Source organism: Eleutherodactylus coqui, chromosome 3 (assembly GCF_035609145.1).
Source record: "Eleutherodactylus coqui strain aEleCoq1 chromosome 3, aEleCoq1.hap1, whole genome shotgun sequence".
Classification (NCBI taxonomy): domain Eukaryota; kingdom Metazoa; phylum Chordata; class Amphibia; order Anura; family Eleutherodactylidae; genus Eleutherodactylus; species Eleutherodactylus coqui.
Window position 1 is genome coordinate 174,453,564 of NC_089839.1, and position 19,812 is coordinate 174,473,375.

Genomic DNA, 19,812 nt, shown 5'->3' on the forward strand with positions numbered 1-19,812 from the left:
AAGGAATATTCCAGACAAAACTGATCCACTATGTTATACCCAGTGCAAAGCCAGGTGGGTCAGTGCATGACTATTCTCTTTAGTGGTCTTTAAATCACTGTGTCATGCCCTGCACTAGGCGTAACACAGTGGATCACCTTAAGTGTTTCTTTAATTTTAATTAACTTTCTTTCTATGTATTAGAAGTCGGGGAGGGTCTGGGAGGAGGGCTTGGTGCAAGAATAAGGGTGGTATCAATACGCTTTTTGCAAAATACAGAGTATGGTAAAACTGAACTTTGTCTTGACTGTTAAAATGTCAATCTCTAAATTATTCAGAACTTGTAGTCACTGACCTCTTTCTGTCCCAGCGAGCGCCGTCTAGGAACAACCCATTGATATACACTCCATCTTCTGGTGATGTGTTAGAAGTATCCGCAGGCAGAACCTGCTCAAAAACGCTTATTTAGTTTATGACATATACAAGGTGCCCACAGAAATACTGTATCTATCCAGGGGTTAAAGAGATCTTTCCAGCACTACAGAAGGGTATGTGTGTGGAGCCGCTTGTTCCAGCGTACTATATCCAGAGGTCATCAATTTTAGATGAAGTATCATAACGAACAGATAATTTCTGGCGTTAAAGGATAAAGACAAATGCAGGACTGGAATCAAACAAGTGAGCTTTATTATCTTATAGAAAATGCTCAAAACAACAACCGTCAGTGGCTATACAGAGAGGTACACAGTTGAGCGTGTCGGAATGGATGGCGCATAGCATTTCTGAGGTCACGGTTACACAGGCCGCTTGTACTCGTCTCTCTAGTTCGCCAACATTACGAGTTTTTACTGTGTAACCCTTGTAGACAGCTGCCTTAAGGTGACCCCCACAAATAGAAATCCAGAGGGTTCAAGTCTGGGAAATGTGATGGCCAAAGAACAGGGCCATGTTGTCTAATTTAGCAGGTTCCAAATCGAGCTGTGAGCCACTGATGCCTGTTTCTCCGGCATGAGGTGGAGCACCATTGTGCTGGTACCAAACCCATTGACGTTGTGTCAATGGCAAATCATCAAGCAACTTGTCCACAGTGCGATTGTCACAGGACCCCTTAGTTGCTGATGAGAACAATCACATTTTGCCCTACAGGCTAACATGGTAGCAAACTTTTTACTTTTGGCATTTTTAAATTACCACCAAAGAATATTATACTAATTCACCTTAAATTAATTTCCTTGAGTTATTTTAGCGCTGGATAGCTCCATACACATGCTGTTATACAGTGCTGGAAAGATCTATTTTGCCCCTGGATAGGTATTTCTGTTGATACCCTGTGTAATGCAGACACTACATGCAATAAAGACATAATATGTAATTTCAGAACTAGAATAAACCGCTTCCTTACTTCTAAGTATTCACTGTATAATCTCTAACTAATTACATCTGTGCTAAGTATGGACAGTTCCAAACATTATATCAATACAGGAATGCTCATTGCACCAAAAAGTCAAGCGCTAAGCTCCAAAAGTACAGATGTCAGCTATATGTCTCTATCATTTAATTACAATGCTGAATTGTATACTATTCCGCTGCCTTAGGGGGTAATAATTACATTGTGCCTGCATTACATTTGTATAACATTGCATATCTTGCTACATAATTTTTATACTCTGTTTATATCCAAAGCAAAATTAAAAAAAAAAAATTAAACAAAAAAGGGTTGTCTGTATGGACTGCAATGCACTGTGGGAGATGGCAGTAAAACAGAGCTAAGCTTAAGTCCTATTTCATGTAGGAACCCGTAGAATGCCTACCTTCACTTTGGATGTGAAAGGAGAAAAAAACATGATTTAACAGAAAATCCGTGCTATGTAAGTAAAGCAAAGTTGCTTCACATTTTATATAGAGTAAAAGGGTCTGACTTATGGTAAACATCAAAGGCATATTGCCACCATATGTTATCAGTGTCTGATTAGTGGGGGACCAAACACCATGCCACTTTATCTCCTGCAAGCTATGTCCCTGGATTCCGCATGGTAACCCTATTATAGCTGAATGGCCAAAAGTATAGCCAACAGTACATGAAGTGACACAGTGCTTCCCCAGCATCACTGCCACTTCATTATATTACTGGGCAAGGACCATAATAGTCAGACCCCGCCAATCAGAAAAAGATGGCATACCTTAGCATTATGCTATCAACTTAACTCTAGTTGTAAAGAAGAGAACACCCTGGTACTTGTGAAGAGTTGTGTAAGCATAATTTTTCACGTTTATGACGTTAGTTAATGACGTACTTATTAAATACTTATAGACTGATGTACTTGTAGTATGTGAACTTACCTGGAATTCATAACCTAGCAAATCAATGGGTATTCTGTATTTCCTGGCATAATTCTGCATGGCACCAGTTAAAAATGCTTGTGTGAAGAAGAATCCTGACAGCCAGAAGACATGAGGCTTTCCACTATCAAACCAGGTCTAAAAGAAACATATACAGGTATGTCATTGAGAAGGTAAGGAGGATTCATTTCTCCACTACTGAAATACTATGCAATGGCATAAAATTAAACATAATCATATATTACTGTAATATGTTGAACTAAATAAGTATTTATTAGAGATGAGCGAGCATACTCGTCCGAGCTTGATGCTCGTTCGAGTATTAGGGTGCTCGAGATGCTCTCACTCACTCACACCCATTCATGAATGACAGCTGAGAGCTGCCCCTGATAGGTCCCTGCGCTGAGCCAATCAGAGGCAGCACTCACTGCTGGTGTGAGTGAGAGCTGCCTCTGATTGGTCAGGCTGTGACCAATCAGAGGCAGCTCATTCAGCAGGCGGGGATTTTAAATCCCCGGCTGCTGAATACTACTCAGAGCAGTTCAGGAGAACTGCCGCCGGCCACGGCTGAACTCCGTCTGCCGGGACCGGGTGAGTATATATATTTTTTTTGTTTTTACACATTTCTAGATGAATTTCAGGGAAGGCCTTTTTTTTTTAAGCCCTTCCCGAAAATTCATCCCGCGCTCACTGGCAGCCCATTGCTTTCAATGGAGCCGGCTGTATTGCCGGCTCCATTGAATTCAATGGGCTAACATCGTTCTTCTCTGCCACAGCTGTTACAGGAGAACGATCTTTATGCTGACAGTGCGGGGTGGGGGGGGTCTCACTCTTGCCGCTATTGTGGCTGAATAGTGGGACCTGGGAACCTGAAATGCAGCCCAGCATGTTGCCCCTCGCCTGCCCTATCCGTTTCTGTGTCGTTCCCATCACTTTCTTGAATTTCCCAGATTTTCACAAATGAAAACCTTAGCGAGCATCGGCGATATACAAAAATGCTCGAGTCGCCCATTGACTTCAATGGGGTTCGTTACTCGAAATGAACCCTTGAGCATCGCGGGAAGTTCGACTCGAGTAACGAGCACCCAAGCATTTCGGTGCTCGCTCATCTCTAGTATTTATGCTTCAAAAAACCCCTGTAAACTAAGTTATGGTGCTTATAGTTTAGGTTATGTAGAGTTCGGGGAGTTGTGTCTCACAGTCACCCAGTCCCCAATTCCTGTGGTTTCCTAAGTAAGTGTGCACCAGGAGCTTGACTCTTTCTGTAAGTGCAGTGGCCCGAAGTACATATATTTGGCCCCTCCATAACTGTCATACATGTCATGTCTTTTATGTGGATGCTCTATGCAAATTGTCTTGTCTTTAGTTATGTGTATTGCACAGCTGCAGCATGTAAGAGGTTAATGTCTGAAAATTTCTGGATATCGTAATACGTTATGTTGTCACGTGAGTATGCAAGATATATATATTACACTGCTTCAACGGTTGAGTGTGAAAGGAGAGTGCCGGCTGCATGGGGGTACCTTCAACCCTCATGTGGTGAAGAATGGAAGAGGAAGAGAGGTACCCTGATGACCTAATCCAAGGACCCCTACTCTAGGAGAGAGAGAGAAAGAGCCCGCCGTGTAGTGTTCAGAAAACAGTCTGCAAGTGAGTGTCAGTGGAATTTTGTGTGCTCCTCCAGCATGCATGTCCAAGAGCGGAGTCATACAGATAACCTAGACTGTAGGCCCGGTGTCATCCTGTGTCCCACAGCGTGTTTGTCCAGGAGCGGAGTCATACAGATAACTCGACTGTAGGCCCGGTGTCATCCTGTGTTCTCCTCCCTGACCTCCGTAATTCATTCTTCCTGTACTGGTGTGTGAGTTTATCAAATCTGAAAGTAAAGTTCCAGTCTCTGACAATTCCCAGCGACTAAAGTTATCAAGTTAACTGTGTGTGGATTCTCTTACTTTTCCCGTCAGACATCCTATGGAGTAAAGAATGGTGGCATCACCTGTGACATATTTCTTCAAGTCCACTACACCATTTATTCAGGTAACCGCTGTCGCAGTGTTGCCTGAAAGAGGCCTGGCGGCGCCTTGGCCAGGGCTGCATGCATCCCTCAGTGGAGGAGTTGGTAATGCCACTGTGACATCCCTAACAACTACCCCTGCCATCTCCTCAGTGGTGTGCCTTGTGTCTCGGTCATTGCATAAGCATTTTCCATAGAGGTGAATAGGAGATGCACATGCAGAAAGAGTCAAACTGCGGACATGTGCTGATTTTGCCGAGCAACACTGCAGAATTTGAGGGACTAGTTGAGTTCGAGACACAGCTGTCTGAACTCCACATCACCTAAACTACAAGCACCATAACTTAGTTTACAATGATTATAGTTGCTGTCAGGTTCCCTTTAAGTGGGATTTTCCGAGAATGAAAAAATAATTTTCTGCACATAGAATAAGCTAAAAAAACAAAAAAAACAAGGCATACGCACTGGTTAGACATTCCCTGGACCTAGCAAGGTGCCCATTTCCTTGCCACTCCGGTCCTAAAATGTTGCTGCTGTGGTCACATACTGTTCACTGTACATGTGACTGCCCAGCCAATCACAGGCTTCACCTGCTATAAAGAGGATAAAACTGCTGCAGCAGATTCCAGGACCAGAGCAGCATGAGCTTCTGTGCTGAGCCGTGCGGGACAGCTAATCAGTGAATACGGCTTATCTGTCTATTTTAGCTCATTCCATGGCCAGAAAACTTTTCTTTTCACACCTGGAAACCCCTACTTAAATGAAGATGTACCACTGGAGCTATGTTGAAGTAGATTTCCCATCACAGTAAACAATGGCATCTTGCTGAGATACGTAATTTCTTATTGGTGGGGTTCTGACCAGTTGTCCCTCCACTGATCATCATAAGGAACAGCTCAGCAGTAGTTGAGCACAGTGGCCTTGTTGGTTTGTTACTGCCAAAAACGAATTCCCTACCTTGCTTGGTTGGGAGTCATGCTATGAAGAGACTGAAAGGACTGAGTCCAATTTTTTTTAGTGACTGGTGGGCACCTCAGCAATAAACATTAACCTTGTACTCACCTGTAGGAATTTAAGTCGGGCAAGGAAATCATTGACATAGCTTCCTAGAGGCTTTAAACTGGGATAAGAACGCTTCGCCCAGGTTTCAGGAACTTTTCCAACAATTAAACTGCCAGATAGAGCCTCCAGCTCTGAGTCCATAACTACCAGACCCTTGATGGCTTTCTGAAGGTTCTGTAGTGTAGTCCGTATAGTACGGATTAGGCTGGAAAAATATAAGAGAAGATGTATTGTCTTGAGCGATCACATGCACCACACAAGAATATTTTAAGGATTCATATATTAGATTTTGTGTGTTTTAAATCCATGTATTTCTATCTATCTATCTATCTATCTATCTATCTTTCTTATATCTCACATCTCTCTATCTTATATCTCCTATCTAGCTCTCTAGTATCTCACAACTCTCTATCTCATATCATCTATCTATCTTGCTATTTATCTCATGTCTATCTCTCTATCTACATCTATCTACATCTATCTATCTATCTATCTATCTATCTATCTATCTATCTATCTATCTATCTATCTATCTATCTATCTATCTATCTAACATCTCATATCTATCTCATATCTATCTATCTATCTCATATCTATCTATCTATCTATCTATCTATCTATCTATCTATCTATCTATCTAACATCTCATATCTATCTCATATCTATCTATCTATCTATCTCATATCTATCTATATATCTATCTATCTATCTATCTAACATCTCATATCTATCTATCTATCTATCTATCTCATATCTATCTATCTATCTATCTATCTATCTATCTCACATCTCATATCTATCTATCTATCTATCTATCTATCTATCTATCTCATATCTATCTATCTATCTCATATCTATCACTCTATCTATTATGAGAGGGATAAAAAGAAAAGAAACAGTAATCTTCTTGTGGGCGGAGAGTTACTAGCAGGTTTCTGTTGCTAGGTAAATGTCTGCTGAATCCTTCTGAGTCAGTATATAACAACTAATATTGTTTGGGAAGGTTGCGTTTGGTTATTTTTTTTTCAACTTTTTTTAATCTAATTGTTGTTCTGTTTTTCACCAACAAAAACAATTTCACAGCTGCACAATGTTTGTAGGAATCAGCGTCACAATAAAACAGAACTTGTTGGAAAAAAAATCACTGGAGCCGAACACAAGCTTCCTGAACAATGTTGGATGGCATACCGGGTCAGAAGGCAGATATTCACCTTGCAACAGAAACCTGTATAGTAACTCCCTGCCACCAGCAGACTCCTGTTTCTTTTAGGCTGCTTGTTCATTTGCGCTTCAACGGCGCAGATTTCCACCGCGGGAGTTGCTGCGGAAGAACACTAAAGTCACTGCAATTTTCCACAATTAACCTATCATAATCACAGATTAATCGCGGAAAATCGCAGCATGCCGTGATTTTTAGATGCGAACAGAAGATTGCAATTGATTTCCCGCTCATGTACATCGGGCTGTGCTTTCCATAGTTATCCTATGGAAAGTGTTTAAAGTGTGATCCGCGTGCGATTTATAGTGCGTAACTTTATAACTTGGCACAATCACTTTAAGAGTAAAAAAATTACTATGAACTAAAGCCTAAATAAAATGTAAATGCAAAATCAGCTATTATAGAAGAGGAATGATCTTAATGGATCTCTTCCCAATCGTTCTTTTAACTTTTTTGCTGGAAACGAGTGCCAATTTATTATACTTTCTGAATGATTAGATGCCGGATTAAAAGGCATCTTCAATTTACGTACAGTTAAATACATATGGCTTCATCAAGCATAATAATGTTATCTGGGAACATTGTGTAATTTGTGAGTTAGGTCCCTGTCAGACATGCGTATTTTTAGCTCGTATTCGGTCTGAGTTTTACAAACCATAATCCATAGTTATTGTGAATCTGTATTCATTTACATAGGTGTATTTTTCACAACATGAGCTACTTCTGTCCATTAAGCATGAGAAATACACCCAAAACATTCTATGGAAAGTGATTAAAGGGGTTGTCCCGCTATCAGCTGTTTTGCTGCAGGAAACAGAAAGCTCCGTACATTGTGCAGTGGCCCAGGCTGGTACTGCAGGCTGAGTTCTACTGAAGTGAGTAGGAATCAGCTTGCAGCACCAACCTGGATTACTGTGTAATGTATGGAGCGGTCTGCTTCCAACAGCAAAACAACTGGAAGTGGAACAACCCCTTTAAAGAAGTATGGATGCATCTGTATTGCATCAGTGTTGTCATCAGTGCTTGATCTGTATTTGCTTCTATATTTGGATTCAGTGATAATATTTTCTTTTGGGCAAATACAGATCTATATTTGCCCACTAGAAAAAAAACAATGACAGTAAATACAGATCAAATACTGATGACATATGGTTGCAATATCATCTTTAACACATCTGTATTACAGATCCATATTATGGACATGTTAGAATATGCTTGTGTGAAAATGGCCTTATATTACAGGTATTTGTACGCCACCTTGGGGCAAAACCCTGTATGTATATTATTATCAAGTTACATTGCTTCTTCTTCGTGGAGCTCTACATAATAAACAGTCCTGACCTCATGAGTTCACGGGCTATGAGGAAATAAACATTACTTTAAAACCCTCTCTCTTACTTGTTGAACCGCTCCATCTCTTGCACCAGCACAGTGTTCATACTCTCTTCATATCGCACTGGGAACTTCTGCAAAGCTGCCTCAATGTCAAAATCCTTGGGAAGCTGCAGACATACGTACAATAGTGTGATTTCCTGCACAATGGATCAATGCCGATTTATTTACACTTCTACCTCATTGGGTTTTTTTTTGCCTTCCTCTGGATCAACATTCGGGGGGGGGGGGGGGTTAATAGGCTGCACTGGATGGGCATGTGTCTTTTTTCGGCCTAACATACTAGGTGACTATGTTATACACCTAGATGAGGCATTTTTTCCGCCAGATTTAACATCAAAATAAATATATAAAGGTGTTTTCACATCTGCGTCAGGAGATGAATTTTCCTGGTCCGTGCAAGGAGGAAAGAAAAAGCGCTATATCTTCTGGTATTTTGTGCCAGATCTGCAACAGAACCTGTGAACGGAGGTTCCAGCTCAGATGTGAACCCGGGGTATTTCATAGGTATTTATGTGGTTTAAGTATAGTGTGAAAAGCTGACCTTGCTGAGTATATCATTAGCTATTTCATACAGCGTGTGATCACTGGCTCCAGATGACCCTCCTTGGCGACTTCCCCCCTGAGTCAGGAGTAGGGATTCAAATATGGTTTTCGTTTGCTGCAGATCTTTGGATATGTCAACATTTTCATGTAATCCAAAAACCTCGGGGTGCTGACTAAGTGGGAGTCTCTGCCAGACAGAAAATAAGAGTACAAAATGTTAGAGAGTATATAATGTCCTATGGAGAAAACAGAGCATTAGAGAACTGACAGTATCCATCTGTAGATTTGACTGCTAATGTGATTTACAGGGGTTGTCCAGTTGGAAACTATTGATGACCTATCCTCATCATAGGTCATCAACAGGAGATTGGTGCAGGTCCGTCACCCAGGATCCCTGCCCATCAGCTGTTCACCCGTCTGGTGCGCTCATGCAGGAAACAGAAAGCTCCATTCCCACAGGAGTGGCCAAGCTTGGTATTACAGGAAAATTCCATTTAAGTGAATGGGAGCATAGCCTGCAATACCAAGCCTGGTCACTACAGTGGGACTGGAGCTGTCTGCTTACTGCAGTAATCAGCTCCATGCATGAGTGTGTCAGCCTAGCAAACAGCTGATTGGCGGGGTTCCCAAGAGATGGACTCATGCTGATCTACTATTGATTACCTACCGGTATCCTGAAAATAGGCAATCAATAATCTACAACTAGACAACCCCTTGAAGTAGGTTATTTTATTTAAAAGATGTATAGACAAGTAAAAGAATTTACTTCATCTATCACAATTCTGCTAGTGATGAAACTACGTTGATGACAGAACAATGCATAGCTGAGCCTCAGAAACAATCAACCACCTTGATGAATTCAATGTAATCCTCATATGTGCCTTTAGGTGGAGCTAGGTAGTTTCCACTTGGAGAAAAGGAATACCGTGGATTTTCCACTATGTCGTTATTATAAAAATCTGCCAAAGTGGTCATTAGGAGGCGCCGGTCCCAGTCATCAGTCACACGACCTCCATAATTACACTCTCCAGTCAGGTACGATATGGCCTCAAATGGTACATGCTCATAGTCCCTCACAAAGAGCTGAAAGGACAAAATGAAACATAATTTTGCTATTATGAAAGCAAATTAAATTCTACCACATTGTAAGGGTGAATTCACACCAGCATTGGGGTCAGTTCAGGGCTTCCATCTTTCTGCTCTGGTTTTGGAGGAGACAATTGGAAATAAAATGGAAAACAATGACCCTTTTTTCCCCCATTGATTTCAATGGAGTTTAAAAACAAAAAGGAAAACAAAAGGAAAGGTTTCTGTTTGCTCCCATTTTGTCAGGTTTCCGTGTTTTTGAACAGAAAAATAAAGCTGCAGACTGCTGTAATTTTCCATGTAGATAAACGGGAACCTAATGTAATGGAAGCCTTCCTGTTTTTTTGAAACCACATTGAAATTAATGGGGGAAAAAAACGGATCCATTTTATTTTTTGTTGCTCTCCTCCAAAAACGGAGCAGAGAGAAGCCCTAACACAAGTGCGAATTCACCCTAACTGGAGGTATACTGGCACTATTTAAGGACTATAAGGATAAAAACTACCAATATAGCCACTATAACCTCCCATATACACTATGTTTTTAACATAGAGGATGATATAATGGGGAGTGAAGGGTATATGCAGGTAAGCCATTATAAACTACATTCAATGATGTGACTATGCAAAGTGTGATATAAAGTGTAAAACAATCACCTGCAGTTGCCGGATGCTGATTCTCAGATCAGACTCATTAAATCCATATGGAATATTCCATCCCAGAGGACCAAACTTCCTCCTTTCCTGAACCAAAGCATGGAAGAAACAAACCCCAAAAAGTAGCTTCTCCCATATCTGAAACATAAAATACAGCATAGTCATATATTCTTCCCCTTATCTCAAACGCCATGTAGGATATCTGGAAAATCCTCTTACTTGCTCTTTTCCTGGGCATCCATTGAGGAATTGTGGGTCAGAGATTGGGTCAGTGAGATAAGACTGCAGCAGATTGAGTCTCAATCCTGTTGGTGGCTCATTTGTCATCTTCACACCATTCTGGAGAATGGTTACTGGAAACTGGAGACGCATAAGAAATATCGTCAAGACTGAGTAACTAGATAATGGCATTCTGTAGATCCATAATACTGGTCATAATATTACATATTTGCACATTTAAAAAAAACATTACAACTTTGCTAACTAACACGGATTTCTTAAATCTACGTGGATTTCTAAAAACCCTTTTACTTTGCAGGAAATACAAATCTCTTAAAAATACTCTTTAAAAAGACTGTTTCAAGCACCACGACGCACTCCATTCCTGGCTTCTGATCCTCCTAGCAGAGATTTCACGCCCACTGACATGTCAAATCACATGATTATGGTAGCCAATCATGGCTGCACATAGGCGGTCAGCATTTCATTTATTTCAATGAGGCTGACGGAAATACCCAAGCTGGTGGTGTTTGGGTATCTTGGCAGTCCCATTGAAAGTGAATGGAGCGCTGGTGTGCTTTTCATGACCAGCACTTCATTCAGTCTCCTCCTCACACCAGGGGGTGCAGTACCCCACAGGGAGGAGGACAGGTGACCCCATTCCTGAGATCAGCAGGGGTCTCAGCAGAGAAAGGGGATAGCTTGAAATTCTGGTACAATGCCTTTAACAAACAGAGGTGTCAAAATCCATGTGCTTTTTACTGCATGCATTACCAAGAACATCATCAATCCTATGTGTTATTATTATTTAGATAAACCTTTGCATATATACTCATAATATATATATATATATATATATATATATATATATATACATAGCTATATATATATATATATATATATATATATATATATATATATATATATATACACACTGGTACATAAAAAGGAAACACATACATAACTGATTATAATTAGGATCTGATTACCTTGGGTGACGGATAACTAGTTAACCATAGCCTGAAGTCTGGATGGCAAGTGTCACTGGTGAACTCCTCACAAATCTTCTCTAATGTTGGCATCCAGGATACAGCCAGATGACAATTCTGCAGACAAATCCATGTCCCATTTGCTGCTCCCTCTTTAATCATTTTTGCAGCTACCGGACCCTGTCCCTGACCGAGGGAGATGGCTTGAAACTTATCACCCCCTCCCATGTTTTTGTCATTGGCAAATTTTAGCAAACCTGAAATACAAAGTTTCAGTGACTGACAGTGATTTCAACTTTTATTAGCAGCTAATAAAGACTTTCAAATAGTCATATATAAAATATCTACATAGTAAAAAGTACTTAAAACTGCTTATACAAAAGTAGAACATGGATTTCTTGCCCGTTCACATGAACCAGGCGTAATCTGAAATCTGGTAAATCCAACAAGAGTGAATACAGCATTAGGTTTTCAGGTTTGGGTTTTACCACTAATAATAAAGATAAAAATGCAAATGTTCTGAAAATCCCTTTTTCTTACTTACTTGCCATAGGATCAGCTCCAGGAGATAAGACAAAGATGAGCGGGCTTGTAGAATTGGAATCCAAGTAGCTTTTTGATAAATCAAATGGAGGTGGCTCAACAAATTTCTTTCCGAGTTTGTCAGTCACATAGATGGTCACAGCCGGACTTATCTAATAGTCATAATTGGACACACAGGGGTTTAAGTCTTTAGATATAGCTGGGATTTAATATATCTGTCTATATGATTAAGCTTAACAATTCCTCAAAACATTTTCCTTCGTTGCTCTCTATCGCTGCTATTAATGCGGATACAATAAAACTAAAGTAGAAAACACTAGACATTACATGTGCCTTACCTTATCTGGTCTAAGGCACCTAAGAATAATCATTTTCTGAAGCTCGTTCAGTTTTTCATTAAATGGGTTAGGTAATGGGACATTGTAAGGTTCTCTGCTGTCATATAGCCCATGCCATACGTCTGGATTTTTAATGAGATGTTCTCTGTATTTGATGAAATACAATATATAGGTGAAATGATAACATTACTAAATATATTGTAACAATTTAAGGTAAAGGTGTAATTTGCTACTTATCAGGTACATAAATGAATATATTGTTTGCAATTACAACATTTCTTTGTAACTTAAGAATGCTTAAGTTGTCTTCCTCTGTCAAGTTGCTAAAAGAGTCGTCTTATGAAAGTTAGCTTGATTGCGTTACTGCCTGGGGAAGCCAAGTCTGGTTATTTAAATTGGTGGCCATTCACGTTCATGCAACGTATGGACAGCCTGAGTCCTCCAGTATGGGAGTGACTCTTACAGGTCAGGTCTCTACTTTGGGAGGGCCTAGGCCAGAGACTACTCCCTCTATAACACCCACATGACCAAGAGATAACCCTGAAATTACATTTCCTACAGGAGTTGTCACTCAGCTTTTTCAGACATCTGAATAATAAATCTACTTAGACATATGTCAATATGGGAAGAGAGGATATAACATTTCAAGACTAAGTAGATTTTGTATTAGGGAATTTATAAGAGGTGACAACCCTTTTGAGAAACCTAGAAACTGACGACTAATTTCAGATTGTGCCCCCTTGTTTCAGTGTTTAGTTTCTTCCCTCCTGAACCTCATTCACGCTTGTAACATATATACAGGTTTCCACCATATCCCACTCTCCTTCTGTAACATACAGTATATATAAAGGTTTCCATCATGCCCCCCACCCTCCCTTCTTCTCTCCTGTAACATATATAAAGGTTTCCGTCATGCCCCTCCGCTCCCTTCTTTCCTCCTCTAACATATATAAAGGTTTCCATCATGTCCCCCTCTCCCTTCTTTTCCCCTGTAACATATATAAAGGTTTCCTTCATGACCCCTCATTCTCTTCTTCAACTCTGTAACATATATAAAGGTTTCCATCATGACCCCTTCTCCCTCCTTCTCTCCTGTAACATATATAAAAGGTCTCCATCATGCCCCCCTCCCTACTTCTCCCTTGTAATATATGTAAAGGTCTCCATCATGACCCCCTCTCTCTCCTTCTCTCCCATAACATATAAAAAAGGTCTCCATCACGCCCCTCTCCCTTCTTCTCTCCTGTAACATATATAAAGGTTTCCATCATGCCCCCCTCTCCCTTCTTCTCTCCTGTAACATATATAAAGTTTTCCATCATGTCCCCCTCTCTCTTTTTTCCCCCTGTAACATATATAAAGGTTTCCATTATGTCTCCCCTCTCCCTTCTCTCTTTCTGTAACATATATAAAGGTTTCCATCATGTTTCTCCTCTCCCTTTTCTCATTCAGTCTATACAAATTAAGTTCTTTAAGTCTTTCCTGGTAAGTTTTGCTCTTCAGACTTTCCACCATTTTTGTAGCCCATTTTTGGACTCATTCTACGAGTGAGTCTCATATTTTATTAATGTCTTTCTGTAGATGAGGTTCCCCAGAACTGAACTCAGTATACCAGATGTGCTCTATACAGCGTGATCACAATCTCCCTCTTTCCACTGGTTATACCTCTAGCTATGCAGCTGAGCATCCTACTTGCTTGCTTTGTTGCCTGACTGCATTGTGAACTCATTTTAAAGCCGTCAGAAATGAAAACCCCTAAATCCTTCTCTCGTGAAGCTCTGGATAACACAGAACAGCCGATACAATACTCAGTCTGAGGATTCCTTCTCTCCAAGTGCATTATTTTGCATTTGGAAACATTGAACAGCAGTTTCCATTGCATTGGCCATTTATACGGTAAGGCTAAATCGTTCTCCATGTTCAAGACACAACCAAGAGTATCAACCCTATTGCACACTTTTGTGTTATGAGCAAACAGACAAAACTTACCTACAATATTAAACCTTCTCCGATGTCAGTTACTAACACATTCAAAAGGATAGGACCTAGGACCAACCCTTATAATGGCAGCCATGTTGGCTATTGCTGAATAGATTTTTAATAACTTGACAAAACATTAATCCCAGGATTTAGTGGTGATTATTGTCTTTGAAGCAGTAATTAAACTATGTTAAAATATTTGTAAAATATCAGTTATAAGAAGCCTCTGTAACATAAAGGCTACTTATAGCTGGTATCCCCTATACAATGTATTTTCTTACAACTCTTACCTTAATCCCTTAAAAGCAGGGAAATCACTAGCACGGCAAATCTCATCCCAACTTTTATCCGGCAGCCAGCCTGATGCTGGGTTTGCTATATTACTTTGTAGGCCTACACCACCAGTGAGTAAGAACATAAATTCTTGGTGTTCAATCTCCTTCCTTGCCCTGAAATTAAGGTGGATAAATAGGAAAAAGATGGTAGACAGTTATATAGCTGTAGTTTATAACATCTACTAGTTCCCAGATGAAGACTTACATGAGGAGGTTGCAGCACAGCAAGAAGGAGAACAAAAGCTTGTCCTTCTCAAACAGTGAGCGGCAGACGTTGCTGTATAAGTTATAGGTGAAGTGATCGTTCAAGTAACGTAGACGTTTTTCTAAGATTTTAGATTTGTTGCTGAAAAAGAAGACAAGAAGATCATTCTATACATTTATACATATATCGTAACCAAGTGAAGTTTAGAGCAGTCCTCACCTGTCCTGAATAGAGTTGATATAGAGATTGACAAACCAGTTGAGCGCATACTGGTACATTGGGTCAATGTTAGCAAGATCAGCAATACTGAAGAATAGCACAGACGAATGCTTAGCGATGGGCCTGTAGCCCTCTCTGGACTCTGCAATTTTTAGTTCAGTTTTCTCTGCAACCTATAAAACAGATAGAAAGTATAAAAACTCCAGTGATACAAATGTGCCAAGGAGTCTAAGCTCAAAAATAAATTCAGTGGCTCACAAATGTATAAAATAAAGAAAAAACAAATACTCGCCTGCTCCAGCATTGTCCAGAGCTAGAGCCTGCCGCTTAGAATCTGGAAGAAGCTGGCAGGCAGTTACGTGCCCTTCACTAGGCATGTGATCACTCAGCCAATGACAGGCTTTAACTGTGATTCATCCATGGCCTCTGAAGCCTGTAATTGGCTGAGTGGTCATGTGTACAATGTATGGCATGTGACCGCCCACCAGCATCTTCTAAGAGATTGGGTGGGGAGCTGCCAGAGCAGGTGGCAATGCATTTTTACTTTATTTTATACATTTCTGAGCCACTGAATTTTTTTCTAAGTCCTGGACAACCCCTTTAAAGGAACACTCCAAGTAAAACTCGAAAGATCTGCTACAGAACTAAAGAGATGAATGGAGTGGTAGAGTGGATGCTTGATTGCCTCTCCATTCAAGGGGAATCCCGTTCTTGCAATAGAGGGGGTCTCAGCAGTCAGACTCCCATTAATCAAACAATGCTCCAGCCTACAGACATGGAGATTAGCTTGAATCTTGGCACAACCCCCTTAAAGGGATACATAATCCATATACTTCATATGATTTATTTGCCTTTAGCTCACCTGTTGTTTTTTGGTGATCTCATTGCTCATGATCTTTGCTGAATCTAAGATCTGAATAGCGCTCTCATCTTCCAAGATGTTCCCTTCTGAGGATTGTAGTGTCTCCAATATCTTATCTTCAATCTCCTTCAGCTGTTTTTTATTGGCTGCTGATTGTAAAATTAAGGCATTTCTCTCCTCTTCTAACTCAGGCCTATATATGGGGAAAGTATAACATTAAAGGGCCTCTGTCAGCACTTTTGTACAGCATAAACTATGTTATGGTACTCAAAGGTTAGGAAACGGAGTGAAGGAAAGGTTTGCTTTAGGGCGTCTTCACACAGATGTATTTGCGTGCACAATATGCAGAGAATACAACCCATTGATTTCAATAGGTTTATTCTCATTCCCTTTTTTTGCGCGCATTTTTCACAAAAACAACCCTCGACATGCTCTAATTTTGTGCACACCAAAGGTCCCCATAGAAGTCTATGGGAGGTGCACAAATATACACTAAATGCGCACAGAAAACGCACAATACGCTGCCCATTTCTGTGAAGAAACTATACAGCTATAAATCTAGACCTCATTAGACTAAGTAGCCCTTTAAATCAGGGCGTATTTATCAGCTGTGCGGAAATAAACATGCCCTGTGTGCACAAAAAGTAAATTAAAATACACTGATATGTGCATAAAGCCATCTCGTTCATAGCGCAAATACGTTGCGCTGAAGTGCGTGTAATTGCTCATACGTGTGAAGCTGCCCTCATAGTTACGGGTCCCTGTTTATGCATTGTGTCCCTGTAAACTTGGTGTGTGCATACAATGTAACTCTGTTCAGAAAGCTCTGTGCGCGTGAGTTTCCATTCATCCCTATGGGTGAATACGTGCACCGCGATGTCTGAAAAGAGTCACACTGTGTGCGCGCCAAATTCATAGGGACACAGTGAAGGAATGGGGGACCGAGTGAATATAAAACATACCACCTCGGACTCCCCGTTCCCTCCCCTAAGAGCACCATAACTTATAATAATAATAAACTTTATTTGTATAGCGCCAACATATTCCGCAGCGCTTACATAGACAGGGGATACAGAAAGACAAAAGTACAAACATTACAGAACCACAGTTACATAGTAATCAATTGATGGAAACAATAGGGGTGAGGGTCCTGCTCCAATGAGTTTACATACTACAAGTAATGGGGTGATACAGAAGGTAAAGGGGCTGGAGATGTGCACTGTATGGCGAGGTGGAGAGTGAGGGGTGATATACACATAGACAATGGTCAGACATTTAGCCGTGTGACGGCAGAAACAGTATGACTGCAGGAGCGGTTTATGATGGCTAGCAGGGATTGCAGTCAGTAAATCAGGGAGCATGTTATCAGGCGGAGTACAGAGAGGTTTGTTTAGGGAATGCGGTATGCCTCCCTGAAGAGGTGCGTTTTTAGAGCATGCCTGAAGTTCTGCGAGTCATGGATTGCCCGGGTAGCCTTTGGTAGTGCGTTCCAGAGGACTGGTGCTGCTCTGGAGAAGTCTTGGAGGCGGGAATGCGAAGTTCAAATTAAAGGGGCGCTCAATCTGGTTTTGTTAGCAGAGCGGAGAGCCCGGGCTGGTTGATGGATTGAGATGAGGGAGGCGATATAGGGGGGCGCTGCGCTGTGGAGGGCTTTCTGGATGAAGGTAGCGAGTTTAAATTGAATTCTGTATTTAACGGGCAGCCAGTGCAGTGACTGGCACAGGGCAGAGGCGTCCGAGTAGCGGCTGGACAGGAAGATGAGCCTGGCTGCCGCATTCAGGATGGATTGGAGAGGGTAGAGTCTGGTGCAGGGGAGGCCGATCATAACTTAATTAAAGGTGCTGACAGAACTTCTGTCCCATACTATATGACAACGCTAAAGTAGATTTGCAAACACAATAAAGCTGGGCTATGCTCTAAAGCCTAGATTAGTAGGGGGTACTTATATTGTGCTCATTTTTTGTTCTTTTTCCATAGGCACACAACAGTGTATGATGAAGTTTGTTTGAGAACATTGGGAAATACTTTGGAGACTAGAGAAGTAGTAACAAGCACTGAACTGACCATGGAGCTTCAAGGTGGTCGGCGGTGTTTCTTCGAGCCTATTAGTGGAAACATCTTGAGAAATACTAAAACATGAACCACTAACCTCTCTTTAGCTACAACAATGCCAAGTAACTGATCTTCTAAACCCTCGGGGGTGATCATAAAGTTTAGCAGTGATACTTTTGTTGCTAACTCAGGTAAATAATGTGGATTTCTGAGTTTTGTTGTGATATACAATCTGAAGTCCCTTGAATATTCAATGATTGCATCTCCAAGTCTAATGCAGTCTATGCCTCCTGGAAGTACAAAATCATAGCATTAAACAATGACCTTTATTGCGGCAATAACCTAATTAAGACCAAGTTGCACACATATACAGCACTTGGTCTTGGGCTTTAAGACCCCATTTACACTGACAGATGATTGCTCAAATGTTGCTCAAACGATAGTTTGAGTGACAGTTTTGAGCGATCATCTTTGCATAGTCTATAGTAGCTAAGTAGCTACTTGAGAGCTATGCAGGAAGAGCGGAACACCGCCGCTATCACCCGGCGAATACTACAGCTGTTTTGCATGAGCAAACAGCTGTATTGTTCTCCATGATTACAGCTCGCGTCCCGCTGTGAACTACCAGCGGGACATGAGCTGTAAGAATCTGATCAGCGCTGCCAAGTGTGATAATAGCCTGCACCGCTGATAAGAGTTCATCGCTCAATTCAAGAAAACTAGAATTGAGCGAGGAACGACTTGTACACGAAAACTGCATGATGTCCGTGCATTCAGATGCAACGGTTACCACTCAAAAGACGGCTTTGAGTGAATTTTGAGCGAGAATCGTTGGGTCTAAATGGGCCTTATCTCCTTAATGCTCTATGACATACTGTTATATCATGGACGTTCAGAGCTCATATGGAGGCGGTTCAGGGGTCGATCTCGCTCCATTCAATGCGGGTGCTTGCTGTTTCTTACAGCTGACAGCCGCCAGCAACAGTTGCGATCAGCACTCCCAGCTGTTAACCCTTTAAATGTTGCTGTAAATTCTACCGCCCCGAACAGTCCCCCGCGATGAGATTGCAGGGTGTCATTTGGTTGCCATGGTAGCCGGGGGCCTTCTGAAGCCTCAGAGCTGATGCTTTTTCGAAAGACCCATGAAATCTGTTTTGATTCCCTTTTTCTGCTCCAAAAATGCAACATAGTAATAGAATTGTGACTGAAGCCATAATACAGGTGAGAATGGGCCCTAAAAGGAGTCTTAAAATGAGCCAGATTTATCAATGGCATGAGCCATAATTTTGGTGTATAATACTGGTCTACTGTAAGTCAACCAAAAAGTGTTGTACGGAAAAGTGTCCTACATGTCTAACAAGATGCACCAAATCTGTCACACAACATGTGCTACTGTGATAAATATGGAGCATCTTCTAATTATATGTTATCCACCTACTAGTGGCGTCACACAAACTAAAATATACACACAAATGGCACTGCTCTAATTAAACCTCCAATGATAAGATGTGGTTTACCTTCATCTTTTCCAAGGAGGCAAGAATAAAGAGAAAAAGGTTACAATAAAAAGCATCAAAATACATATAGAAGAAGTGGATGTGGAAAGCTGTCAAGAAACTGCTGTTACCTAACGGATATCGAAGAAATTATCTCACAAAGACGGCTCTTTTCTATATTCCTATGAGGGCATCTGGACATCACGAGCAACTACTCTACTCAAGACCCCCCTTCTATGAGTCAAGAGGACAACCACTAGCAAACAGCGGCTCTTGCTCT

At 41.0% G+C, this 19,812-nt stretch overlaps 1 protein-coding gene across 2 annotated transcripts in view; it reads right to left on the reverse strand.

Moving 5' to 3' along the window:
• DNAH12 (dynein axonemal heavy chain 12) overlaps positions 1 to 19,812 on the reverse strand; it is a 133,483-nt gene that overhangs the window by 10,559 nt on the left and 103,112 nt on the right. For both annotated transcript variants that reach the window (XM_066596565.1, XM_066596564.1), the window contains 16 exons: positions 18,134 to 18,326; positions 15,985 to 16,177; positions 15,123 to 15,295; positions 14,904 to 15,044; positions 14,654 to 14,812; positions 12,384 to 12,528; positions 12,047 to 12,197; positions 11,503 to 11,759; positions 10,514 to 10,654; positions 10,295 to 10,432; positions 9,402 to 9,635; positions 8,551 to 8,739; positions 8,013 to 8,116; positions 5,396 to 5,600; positions 2,320 to 2,457; positions 335 to 426 (listed from right to left, as the gene is read on the reverse strand). In XM_066596565.1, coding sequence (XP_066452662.1) covers positions 335 to 426; positions 2,320 to 2,457; positions 5,396 to 5,600; positions 8,013 to 8,116; positions 8,551 to 8,739; positions 9,402 to 9,635; positions 10,295 to 10,432; positions 10,514 to 10,654; positions 11,503 to 11,759; positions 12,047 to 12,197; positions 12,384 to 12,528; positions 14,654 to 14,812; positions 14,904 to 15,044; positions 15,123 to 15,295; positions 15,985 to 16,177; positions 18,134 to 18,326 — 2,653 coding nt within the window. The remainder of the gene's footprint in view (positions 1 to 334; positions 427 to 2,319; positions 2,458 to 5,395; positions 5,601 to 8,012; positions 8,117 to 8,550; positions 8,740 to 9,401; positions 9,636 to 10,294; positions 10,433 to 10,513; positions 10,655 to 11,502; positions 11,760 to 12,046; positions 12,198 to 12,383; positions 12,529 to 14,653; positions 14,813 to 14,903; positions 15,045 to 15,122; positions 15,296 to 15,984; positions 16,178 to 18,133; positions 18,327 to 19,812) is intronic.